Source organism: Phaethon aethereus (genome assembly GCF_964289735.1).
Source record: "Phaethon aethereus genome assembly, contig: HAP1_SCAFFOLD_562, whole genome shotgun sequence".
Taxonomy (NCBI): Eukaryota; Metazoa; Chordata; class Aves; order Phaethontiformes; family Phaethontidae; genus Phaethon; species Phaethon aethereus.
In genome coordinates this window covers 20,880-32,511 of record NW_028114144.1, presented here as the reverse complement: position 1 = coordinate 32,511, position 11,632 = coordinate 20,880, and the positions used below count along the sequence as shown (strand labels likewise).

Sequence of the window (11,632 nt, the reverse complement as noted above, 5' to 3'; positions counted from 1 at the left end):
CTGCCCGGGGGTCCCTGGGGACGTGGGGAGCCCGGCGGGCCGGAGGAGGCTGCTGCGACGTCCGCGGCAGGCGCTGAAGCGGCGGCTGAGCGAGCGGGGCTGCGGCGAGGGAGGGGCCGGGCGTGCGTCCAGCTCCTCCAGCCCGCGGGGCGGGCGTCGGGGAGGGACCCTTGGCGGGGAGGACGGAGCCGTCGGGGGCCGCATCCATAACCCCTTCCCTCCCGCACGCCCCGACACCGGTTGAGCCCGGGCCATCCCGGCGCCGGCGCGGCACCCCGTGCCCCGACGGGCGGCGTGGCGAGCACGGGAGCCGGCTGCTGACCCCGCAGGGCGCGGGGATGGCGGGGCAGCTCCGGCTGTCGGGATAGGTGGCACCCGGACGCGGGGCTGGCCCGGCTTCCTCGTTCCCTGGCACAGACGCTGCTTCGTCTCGCCCAGCAGACAGGATTGTCCCACTGCCGTTTCCTCCCCTTGCCCTGAACGCCGGGGATGAGCCGGGGGCTGGCACCGGGGAAGAGCCCCGACACGGCGACGGAGCGGCCGCGGGGGCACCGTCCCCGCCGAGGCATCACAGAGGGGCACAGGAGGGTCGTTGGGGTCTGGCTCCAGCCCTCGCGGCCTTGACCCCAACGCCCGTCCCCGGGGACCGGGCTGGGTGGGACCCCCTTCCCCGCCTCGCCCCAGGCTTCGCCTCCTTGCCCAGCTGGTTAGAGCAACAGAAAGGGGAAAAACAACGAGCGGCGGCGGCTGGGCCCAGCCACATCCGCCGGCGGGTGCGTGCGATGCCGCATGGCACCGGGGCCAGGCGCGTGCCCAGCCCCACGGTGTCCTTGAAGGCATGGCAGCACTGGCGGCACCCCGGGGCCGGTCTGGCTGGGGCAGGACTGGGGCAAAGGGGCTGAGCGCGCCCCGGTGGGGCAGGGCGGGTCCCAGCAATGGGTGCAGGGGTGTGTGGGTGGCACCCAGCCCCTCGCCCCACATGGTGGGGTGGGAGAGGACAGGAACTGGGACGCCTTGGCAGAGCGTCGCCCATCCCACGGTAGCCACAGCACCAGCAGGACCAGCGAGGTGCCCGGGTCCACTGGGGTGCCCAGCAGGGTGCCCAGCACCAAGTGGGGTGCCCAGGGTCCACCGCCCCTTCACCCCCTGGCTGGTCCCTGCACGCTGGGGCAGCTCCTGTCTGCCACCCGCCCCATACCCCTCCCCTCGCCAGGAAGCTGCCCGCCGCGGAGGCTGCAGGCAGGAAGGAAGTCACCGAGGGGGTTTTTGACGCTCCCCTTCGCTCGCAGCCTCCGAGCAGCCACCTACGCAGCCCAGGAACCCCAACCCGGGGCCGGAGCACACGGGCACCAACGAGGCCACAGGCACGGCAGCAGGTACCACGCCGGCACCGGGGGCTTGGTGGAATCCGGCCAGCCCAGCTGGGCACAGGGACAGAGCCGAGTCCTCTGGGCCCACGCCTGGGAGCGACGCAGGGCTTGGGTGCGCGGCCCTGGGCCAGCTGGTGAGGAGGAGCAGCCGTGGGCCAGGCTGGGGAGGGTGGGATTATCCATGCGCCGGAGAAACGGCTGTGTGCCTCAGTTTCCCCTTCGTCCTTTCCGGGATGGGCTGACGCAGGTGATGCCACCCGGAGATGCCGCAGGCTTGGCTGTGGGGTTTTACCCCGGGAGGATGCTGAGGGAAGCGCATAGGGAAGGGCGGGCATGGGGCAAGGTCCTGCCCCACACAGGGGTCACTCCGGGGCGGGGGACACTAGCACCCTTGGGGACCGTGCTGCCAGCTGAGCCCCCCCGTCCTTGCAGCGCCTGCCATGGCCCCGCTGGGCGAGGACACCCCGCTGATCGGGGAGCGCTCCTGCAGCCTCTCCTCCACCGAGACCGGCACCCTCCAGGTGTACCTGTACCACCGGGCGCCCGCGCCGCGCAGCCCCCCCGGCACCGCCGCCGGCGTCCTCACCTTCACCTTCGGCAAGTACACGGCTGAGGAGCTGTGCATCCACGCCGCCAAAGCCTGCGGTGAGCGTCGTCCCCTGGCACCGGCAGGCGCGGGGAGCGGCCGGGGGCTCAGGGCAGCGGCCGGGGGCTCGGGGTACCGGCCGTGCCCGTCCTCGGCAGGGCTCACGGCACCGTTCTCCATCCCCAGGCGTGCTGCCCGTCTGCCACCCGCTCTTTGCCCTGGCCACCGAGGATCTCAGCTGCTGGTTCCCCCCCAACCACCTCTTCACCGTCGATGACTCCCGCAGCCAGGTCGTGGTGTACAGGATCAGGTACAGCCCGCGGGGACCTGGGGAGTCTCTGATGGCTGATAGGGCCTGTGCGCTGGACGGGACATGGTGCTGAGCCCCCTCTGCTCTCCCCATCAGGTTCTTCTTTCCCAACTGGTGCGGGCTGGGACAGTCCCACCGTTTCCAGCTGCCGAACGACCGGGCCAGCCCCATCCTGGACTACCCCGTCATTGATTACCTTTTTGCCCAGGTGAGCCCTGCCAGGCTGGTGTCCCTGTCCCCAGCACCTGGGGCCACAGACGGGGTCCCAGGTAGCTTCTCAGGTGTGCAGTACATGTTAACCTCAGTGCAGCGATGCCCTTCACTGCTCTGGGCCGTGCCACCCTCCTCCTCCTCCGGCACCCACCAGTCCCTGGCCACGATACCTGCGGGACATGGGTCCTACCCGGCTCAGCTGGAGCTGCTTGTGGGCGTCCCACAGTGGGCATGGGGCACCCCAGGTTGCTGAGATGGGGGTCACTGTGTCCTCCGGGTGATGCATGCCTCAGGGATGGAGCTGCCTCTGCTGGTCCCCGGGGCAGCAGCAGGAAACCAGACCCTGGGGGCAGGATGTGACTCACACGGGCGCCGGGGCATGGGGCTGGGGTCACGCCACCACCCCACAGCCAGCCCAGCCTGGCGGGGGGGGTCAGCAGGGGCCACCCTGGAAGGTCCCGTTAGCTGGGGGGGTGCGGGACCAGGGGTCTTGGGGCGCATCAGGTGTCCCGGCTGCAGCATCCCCGGGCGGGACGTACGCCGAGCGGGGGGCTGGCCCGGGACACCCCTCCCAGCCTCTGCACCCTCCCCAGTCCCGCAGCGATTTCATCGGGGGACGCGTGGCCCTGGCGCTGAGCCTGCGCACGCAGGAGGAGTGCCTGAGCCTGGCCGTGCTGGACATGCTGCGCATCGCCAAGGAGAAGCGGCAGAGCCCGGAGCAAGTCTTCAGCCACGTCAGGTGAGCTGGGGGCCGCGGGGACAGCCCGGCACCCGCGGGGACAGCCTGGCACCCACCGCTGCCTCACCTCCCCGTCCCCGGCAGCTACAAGTCCTGCATCCCCGAGCCGCTGCGGTGCCAGATCCAGCAGCACAGCTTCCTCACCCGCAAGCGCATCCGCCGCCGCTTCAGCAAATCCCTGCGGAAGATCGGGGGCTGCCAGACGGACGGACGCTGCCTGAAGCTCAAGTACCTGCTGGATCTGGAGCAGCTGCAGCGGCGCTGGGCGGAGGAGAGTTTCCGCGTGCGCTCGCCCGGCTCCGCCGCCGACATCGCCATCCACGTGGCCGGCGAGAGCGGCGTCTCTTGGAGCTGCAGCGGCTCCGAGGTGCGGGTGCGGGGCTGTGCCGGGGGGGGTCCCACAGCGGGGGGGGCGGCAGGCGTGGCGACCGGCCCCGGTCGTGTCCCCCACAGAGCCGCCAGCACTTCTGTGACTTCCCTGACATCGCCGACATCAGCATCAAGCAGGCGAGCCGGGACGGCAACCCGGTGGAGAACCGCATCGTCACCCTCACCAAGACGGACAACCGGGTGCTGGTGAGCTGGGGGGCCGTGGCGGGGAGCCCCGGCCGGGTGGGGGGCCAGGGTCGGTGTGGGGCTGACCCTCCGCCTGGCCCCAGGAGGTGGAGTTCCCCACGCTGCAGGAAGCCCACTCCTTCGTGGCTCTCGTCGACGGCTACTACCGCCTGACGGCCGATGCCCACCACTACTTCTGCAAGGAGGTGGCCCCCCCCCGGCTCCTGGAGGACGTGGAGAACCAGTGCCACGGGCCCATCAGGTGGGTGCTGGGGCACCCCCCTCGCCGCCCCCGGCCCACGGGTGACAGGGGAAGAAATTGCTTGGGTAGGAGCCGCGAGAGCTCCTCCCGGTGGTGCTCGGGCCAGCCCGGTGCCCGCTGGGTTTGGGGAGAGCGTGGCGGAGGGGCGGGCAATGGGGGTCCCCGGGCTCTCCCCGGGGGGCATCAGGCTGCGCCCCCCCCAGCCCTGCCATCCGCAGCTCTGAGTTTGCGGTGAACAAGCTGAAGGTGGCGGGGAGCTGCCCGGGGCTGTACCTGCTGCGCCGCAGCCCGCAGGACTTCGACAGCTACCTGCTGACCGTCTGCGCCGAGGTGAGACCGGCACCGGCACCGGCACCGGCACTGGCACCGGCTGGGGACTGGGGTGCCGGCGCCACGCGGCATCACACAGGCTCCCGTGCCAGGTGCCGCGGCTGTCACCGGGAGCGGGGAGGGAAATGCGGGGCTGAGACCTGGCGCTTGCCGGGACGGTGCCACCGGCGATGGCCCTTTGGGACGGGCACGGCCCCGGGGCTGCCGCAGGCACCCACGGGGCGGGAGGGGCTCGGGGGGCTCCGAGGGGGACCCTGCGCCGCTGAGCCCGGCTCTCGCCCCACAGACCCGCTCCGGCCAGGACTACAAGCGCTGCCTGATCCGCAGGGACGAGGACGGGAACCTGAGGCTCTCGGGGGTGGCCCGGCGGTTCTGCAGCCTGCGGGAGCTGCTGGGCACCTACGGGCGCTGCGGGCTGCAGGCAGAGGGTGCCCGCATGCGCCTGGCCACCTGCTGCCCGCCCCTGCCCAAAGGTGACGGCCACCGCAGCGGGGTGGGGGACGGGGCGGGGCAGGGCTGCGCGCGGCCGCGGCGGTGTGACGTCGCGCAGCAGGCCGCGTGACGTCGCAGCGCGGGCTGGGTGAGGTCGCAGAGCAGGCTGTGTCGTCACCGAGCGGGCTGCGTGAGGGCACGGCGGGTTGTGTGAGGTCACGTGGCAGGCTGCATGCCGTCACAGAGCGGGTCGCGTGGCGTCAGGGAGCAGGCTATGTGACGTCACAAAACGAGCCGTGTAACATCACAGGGCGGGTTGTGTGGTGTCACAGAGCAGGCTGCGTCATCGCAGAGCGGGCTGTGTGACATCACAGAGCTGGCTATATAGTGTCATAGAGCAGGCTGTGCGATGTCATAAAATGAGCTGCCTAACGTCGCAGCGCAGGCTGTGATGTCACGGAGCAGGCTGTGTGAGGTCACAGCGCGGGCACAGCCTGCTCCAGCCATCCCTCACGGCCGCTCCCCCCCCGCCAGAGAAGTCCAACCTGCTGATCGTGCGGAGCGGCTGCCCCCAGCCCCCCGGCTCCCCCGCCGCCCCCCGCCGCAGCCTCAACCAGATGACGTTCCACAAGATCGACCCCCAGAGCCTCACGTGGGTACGGGGGGGGGGCCGGGGCGCGGAGGGGGGGGCTGGGGCACGCGGCCAGGGACCCCCCCCCGCCAGCGTCCCCCTCTCGCGGCAGGGCGAGAGCCTGGGCCAGGGCTCCTTCACCCAAATCTACAAGGGCGTCAAGCGGGACCGGGAGGAGGACGGGTACTACCAGACCGAGGTGGTGCTCAAGGTCATGGACGGCAGCCACCGCCACTGCTCCGAGGTGAGGTGGCAGCAGCCCCCCCCCAAGCGCCGCCGGGGGCCCGCAGCCCCCCCTGAGCCACCCTCTCCCCGCTCCCAGTCCTTCCTGGAGGCGGCCAGCATCATGAGCCAGCTCTCCCACAAGCACCTGGTCCTGCTGCACGGCGTCAGCCTCGGGAAGGACAGTGAGTGCCCGTCCCCCTCGCCGGGCGCCGCGGTGCCACGGCCGCGCCGCCGGCACCGGACCAGCCCGCGCCGCCCCCCCCGCAGGTATCATGGTGCAGGAGTACGTCAGGCACGGGCCCCTGGACCTCTACCTGAAGAAGAACCGAGGCGAGGGCAAGGTGACGACGAGCTGGAAGCTGCAGGTGGCCAAGCAGCTGGCGTACGCCCTCAACTACCTGGTGAGCCGGCTGCCGGCACAGCACCGAGCGCCCGTGTCCCGCGCTCCACGCGTCCTGCAGCTCCTGCGCCCCGCGGCTCCCGCACGCCTGCGTCCTCCAGCCTCTGGTCTTCCACGACCCACGACGCCCACGCATCCGCATCCCTGCGGCTCCCGCGCATCCCTGCCGGTTCACCCCGGCCGGCGCCGGCGCCGCCCCGCGCGTGGGGCTGCCGCGCGGGCCGGGGCTGCGCTGACAGTCCTGGTCCCTCTCCCGTCCCCAGGAGGACAAGAAAATCACCCACGGCAACGTCTCCGCTAAGAAGGTGCTGCTGACCCGGGAGGGGGACGCGGCCAGCGGCAGCCCCCCCTTCATCAAGCTCAACGACCCCGGAGTCAGCGTCACCGTCCTGGCCAAGGAGAGTACGTGCCTGGGCTGACCCGGGGGCGGGCGGCGGGGTCCCCCCGGCGGGTGCTGAGCGGGGCTGTGCCCCTCTCCCCAGTGCTGGTGCAGCGCATCCCCTGGGTGGCCCCCGAGTGCCTCGGTGACCCCAAGAGCCTGGCGCTGCCGGCCGACAAGTGGAGCTTCGGGGCGACCCTCTGGGAGATCTTCAGTGGTGGCAACATGCCCCTGAGCCTGCTGGAGCCCCAGAAGGTGAGGCTGCCCCATCCCGACGCCCTGCCCCATCCCGACACCCCTGCCCCATTCCTCCTGCCCCGTCCTGCTGCATCCTGGGTTCTGCTCACCCACTGCCCGGAGCAGACCACGTGCCGCCCATCCCACCGTGGGATTTCTTGGCTGGCCAGAGGCTCCGGTGACCCAGCTCGCTCTGCAAAAGGGGCATCGCTGAGGGGCGACGGGCACCCACGGCGCCTGGCGCCGGGGTCTCGCAGGGCTCCGGAGCCAGCCGTGGGGTCCAGTAAACCCCCCCAGCCTAAAATCCCGCAGCCTTTGGGCGATGCCGAGGGCGAGGGGCTCGTGTATCCCAGCGAGGCGCACGGGGGCCGTTCGGGGGCCGGGCACCCCGCAGCACACCCCAGCACCCTCTCCCGCCTCCCCAGAAGCTGGATTTCTACGAGAGGAGCCTCCGGCTCCCCGCGCCGAAGTGGACGGAGCTGGCCACGCTCATCGCGCAGTGCATGGACTACCAGCCCCGCCGCCGGCCCTGCTTCCGCGCCCTCATCCGGGACCTCAACAGCCTCATCACCTCCGGTGAGCCCCGGGACGGCGCGTGGGGAGGGGCTCCAGCCCCCCACGGTGCCCTCACCGCCCGCCTTCCCCAGATTACGAGCTGCTCTCGGACCTGGCGCCCGCCGACGCGACGCTCCGGGACAGCTTCTGGGGGTCCGAGCCCCTCGCCACGTGCCAGGACCCCGCGCACTTTGAGGAGCGGCACCTCAAGTACATCTCGCTGCTGGGCAAGGTGAGGGGGGGCGGGGGGTCCCGGCCCACGCGAGATTGGGTGCACGAGTTTCTTGCCCCCCCCCCTTATGCCCCGCCGGGGGGTGATGGGGGGGACGCTTTGCCCTGCAAAGCTGAAAAACGCTTGGTTTGTGCCCTGTGGTGGGATCCGGGGCATGGACCGGGCGCTGGGAACAGGGTGGGGGTCTCTGGGCCCCCCCTCAAGGCACCCCAAGCGTCCCACATCTCCTCCCGGCTCTCCCCGGCCAGGGCAACTTTGGGAGCGTGGAGCTGTGCCGCTACGACCCGCTGGGCGACAGCACGGGCGAGCTGGTGGCGGTGAAGAAGCTGCAGCAGGATTCGGCCAAGGAGCTGCGGGACTTCGAGAGGGAGATCCAGATCCTGCACTCGCTGCAGCACGATTTCATCGTGCGGTACCGCGGCGTGTGCTACAGCCGGGGTGAGCGCGGCGCGGGGCGGGCAGCGGGCGGGCAGCGGCCGCGGCGCGGCCGGCGGTGACGGACGTGCGTGCAGGGCGGCGCGGGCTGCGGCTGGTGATGGAGTTCCTGCCCAACGGCTGCCTGCGCGACTACCTGCAGAAGAACCAGCCGCGCCTGGACGCCAGGACCCTGCTCCTCTACGCCCGGCAGATCTGCGAGGTGGGATTGCGGGGGGCAGCCGCAAAGGGGGTCCCGCGCGCTCCCGCCGGCGGGGCCGGAGCGATGCCGCGGCTCAGCCGGGGCGGGGGTCCCGCTGGGGTGAGCCCCCAGGGATGCTGCCGGCCCCGGTGAGCGGCTGCGTCCCGTGCAGGGCATGGAGTACCTGGGGGCGCGGCGCTGCGTGCACCGCGACCTGGCCAGCAGGAACATCCTGGTGGAGAGCGAGACCCACGTCAAGATCGGGGATTTCGGGCTGGCCAAGCTGCTGCCGCAGGACAAGGACTATTACGTGGTGCGGGAACCCGGCCAGAGCCCCGTCTTCTGGTGAGGGTGGCACCGGCGCGGGGACGGGCACGGGGCTGCCGGCCAGGCTGTGCCCGGCGCTCAGCACCCTCCCACGGGCAGGTACGCGCCCGAGTCCCTGGCAGACAACATCTTCTCCCGGGCATCCGACGTTTGGAGCTTCGGGGTCCTCCTCTACGAGCTCTTCACCTACGGCAACAAGAGCAAAAGCCCCTCGGAGGTGAGACCCCCACCCCGGGACTCGTTGCCTTCAGGACGAGCCCCCCGCCCAGCCACGGCGGCCCCGTGCCGACGGCTGGCCCCGTGCCGACGGCTGGCCCCGTGCTCGCAGGAGTTCCTCCGCATGATGGGCGCCGACAAGACGGCGCAGATCGTCTGCCGCTTGCTGGAGCTCCTGAAGGAGAACCGGCGTCTCCCGGCGCCGGCTGGCTGCCCCGTGGAGGTGAGAGCCCTGCCCGGGCTGGCAGGGGTCCCGGGGGCCGCTGGGGGTCCCGGGGACCACCCTGCTCCCCCGATGGCCCCGTCCCTTTGTCCCCAGGTCTACACGCTGATGCTGAGCTGCTGGGCCTTCGCCCCCGGCGCCAGACCCGCCTTTGGGGAGCTGGCCCCCAAAATCGAGGCGCTGCGGGACGGCCGGAGCAAAGCCCGCGGGTAGCCCACCCCGGCCGGGACCGCGGCCACCCCCTTCCCTCCCGAGCACCGGGCGGTGACGGACGGACACGCGGCCGTGGCGACGCTTCAACGTGCTTTAACGGCTGCAGAGGGGGGGCACAGCCCCCATTGCCCCCTTCCCCGCGGCAGGCAGCCCCCCCGCCCCCGGTCTGCCTGTCGCTGCCCCCGCCGCGGCGGCGTTTGGTGGGTTTCTAGTAAAGTTTGGTAAATTTGCCAGCTGGGGTGAGGCGAGAGGGGACCCGCGGGGCGGGGGGACCCGCGGGGAGGGGGGACCCGCGGGGCAGAGCTGCTGGGGGAGGTCGGCGGGACGAGAGCGGGGAGGGGTGAGAGCGACCGCGGGACATCCCAGCATGGGGGTCCCGGGCTCGGCACTCACCGCAGGTTTTCCTGGGGGGTGGCTCCAGCGGATGCCCCCAGCCGAGGCCACGAGGGTGGGGATGAACTCGCGCGCCTGTGCGGCTGCTGCACCGGCTCTGCCACGACGGCCGCCAGCGCCGCGTGGCGCGGCCCGGCACCGGCTGCGGCCACGGCCCCGTCGCGCTGGGCTTTGCTCCTCGCCCACTGCCTACGTCCCCCTCCCACGGCCCCGAGCCCGGCGCGCGCCTGCGGTGCGGTGCCGTCTGCTCCCGGGACGCGGGTCAGCGCCGACCTCGCAGGCGGCAGCGCAGCCCGTGCCCCCCAGCCTGCTCCCGGGGCTGGGGCCAGCACAGGGACTTTGGGGGCTCTGCCGAGGGGACCCCCGGGGGGGTCAGGGGTTCCCCTTGCTCCCGCCCTGAGCCCGTCACTCCCCCGGAGCCAGCCCCGTCCTCCCTCCACCCCCATCCCCAGGAAGGCTCTAGATCCCGCGTCCTCGTTACAACACAGGTTCGTTTATTCTCCCTCCGGTGCCTCCGGGCTCCCCTGGCCCCGGGAGGCCAGATTTGGGGTAAAACCAGGCAGAAACAGGCCAGGGGCAGGATGGGCGTGCGGTGGCACTCAGCATCGCCCGGGCGGGACCCTTCCCCTCGGCGTGGCAGCGCCGAGCAGCCGCAGCGGCTGTCCGGGAGCTGAGGCGAGCCGCAGCCCGGGCAGCCCTGGGGTGACGCCGGCGTTTCCCCCCGGCTCTCGGTCCTCCTCGCCTGCCCTAGAAGATGCTCACCCGCTTGCCACAGAGCAGCCGGGGCTCGTGGATGGCCTGCCACATCACCGCCGTCTCGTAGGGTGTGGAGCGGTGCACCAGCAGCAGCTCCCGGTAGTAGCAGGGATCGAAGGGGTCGGTGTTGGCCGGCACCCCCACGCCCGTGGTCCGGATGCCGGCGTGGGAAGCGGGCAGGAGCCCCGCTTTCTTCAAGCACATGCCCAGGTAGACGTCGTCGATGGGGAAGAGCTCGATGTCCCGCGATTCCCGGGCGATGACGCGGGCGGTGAAGCCGGACATGAGCATCCCGCCGCCGCCGCAGTAGGGCGGGTACCGCTCGGAGGGCAGGAGCTGCTTGGGCACAAAGTACTTGCTGTGCCGGAGCTGGACGGGGCTGTTGTCCACGAAGAGCTGCCCCACCATGAGGTGCTGCTCCTGGGCGCCCTGGGTGGCCATGGCGAAGCGGACGACGTTGTCCGTGTTGACGAAGACGTCGTCGTCCCCGTTGAAGACGAAGCGGGCGCCGGGGCAGTGCTCTTCCAGCCAGGCGTGGAAAAGCACCTGCTTCAGCGTCAGGTTGAAGAAGGTGTCCTTGAACTTCCACTGCAGCACATCCCCGTGCTCCCGCTGCTCCAGCCGCAGCAGCCGGTTGAGCTTCTTGGCATCCTGGGCTCTGGGGGCCACCCCCACGAGGAAGACCCGGCAGATGAAGGCTCCTTCGAAGGTCCTTTCCCGCCCCCAGGTCTTGCGGATCACCTCCCGCCGCTCATAGTTCACCGGCGAGGACTTGATGGCCAAGAGGAGGAAGACGCTGGAGGACCCCTCAGGCCCGCCGCACTTGCCGGGGACGCCGAGCAGCGCCGGGAAGGAGCGGCAGTGCTGGTACCGCATGAAGTCCTGCACGTGGCCGGGCAGTTTGGCGAAGCCGGAGATGTTGTGCACCGAGGCGTTGGCCACGCACGGGGCAGGGGTGGGCAGAACGTGGGGCGGGGGGTGCCTGGGGGGTGCTCGGGGGCTGGGGGGGGTCCTGCGCTCGGGGGCCATGCTGCGCCACAGCCGGTCATCGTGGTGGAGCAGGTAGCAGAGCCCCAGGAACCCCACGGCGACCAGACCCCACAGCTCCAGCCTGTAGCGCCGCGGGGACACCTTCTGCAAGAGACGGGGAGTGGGATTCGGCGCCGGTTGTGCCGCAGCCCCGGGGCACCGGCACCCAGAGGGATGCCCCAGCATCCTTCCCTGTGGCACCGGACCACGGGGCTCCCGGCGGGAGGAGAGGAGCCGGGGGCTCCTGCCGCGCCAGCCGCGCCGCGGGCAAGCAGCTGTTCGGTGCCGCGCAGGGAGGGCCCAGGCTGGGTGGGACAACCCTGGGGTACAGGGCAGAGCCCGACTGCTCCGGCTGTGCGGTGGAACGTCCGGCAGACCCCCCCAGAGGGCAATACACCGCCGG

General features: G+C 71.7%; 2 protein-coding genes across 2 annotated transcripts; one reads left to right on the top strand and one right to left on the bottom strand.

Annotated features, from left to right (window-relative positions):
* The first annotated feature begins 1,804 nt into the window (after positions 1–1,804).
* Positions 1,805–9,109, top strand: JAK3 (Janus kinase 3). Its single transcript, XM_082015828.1, has 23 exons — positions 1,805–2,015; positions 2,143–2,266; positions 2,363–2,474; positions 3,073–3,218; positions 3,303–3,585; positions 3,672–3,794; positions 3,878–4,035; positions 4,254–4,365; positions 4,652–4,838; positions 5,332–5,453; positions 5,541–5,672; positions 5,751–5,835; positions 5,921–6,054; positions 6,317–6,455; positions 6,536–6,687; positions 7,095–7,245; positions 7,317–7,456; positions 7,705–7,894; positions 7,969–8,093; positions 8,245–8,417; positions 8,499–8,616; positions 8,728–8,838; positions 8,935–9,109. Exons 1-23 carry the CDS (start codon positions 1,811–1,813, stop codon positions 9,049–9,051), a joined length of 3,339 nt encoding a protein of 1,112 aa, XP_081871954.1. The 5' UTR covers positions 1,805–1,810; the 3' UTR covers positions 9,052–9,109.
* A 1,082-nt stretch (positions 9,110–10,191) lies between these two features.
* B3GNT3 (UDP-GlcNAc:betaGal beta-1,3-N-acetylglucosaminyltransferase 3) lies at positions 10,192–11,432 on the bottom strand (the record flags this gene model as incomplete). Its single annotated transcript, XM_082015829.1, has 1 exon — positions 10,192–11,432. The coding sequence occupies exon 1, from the start codon at positions 11,413–11,415 to the stop codon at positions 10,192–10,194; it is 1,224 nt and encodes a 407-aa protein (XP_081871955.1). The 5' UTR covers positions 11,416–11,432.
* Between the last annotated feature and the right edge of the window lie 200 nt (positions 11,433–11,632).

What these genes read in the sequence shown, in the direction of transcription:
- JAK3 (XM_082015828.1), top strand. Translation starts at nt 1,811, where the DNA reads ATGGCCCCGCTGGGCGAGGACACCCCGCTGATCGGGGAGCGCTCCTGC. An exon ending in AGACGGACAACCGGGTGCTG is followed by an intron (nt 3,795 to 3,877) that starts GTGAGCTGGGGG and finishes GCCTGGCCCCAG; the next exon opens with GAGGTGGAGTTCCCCACGCT. An exon ending in GCCACCGCCACTGCTCCGAG is followed by an intron (nt 5,673 to 5,750) that starts GTGAGGTGGCAG and finishes CCCCGCTCCCAG; the next exon opens with TCCTTCCTGGAGGCGGCCAG.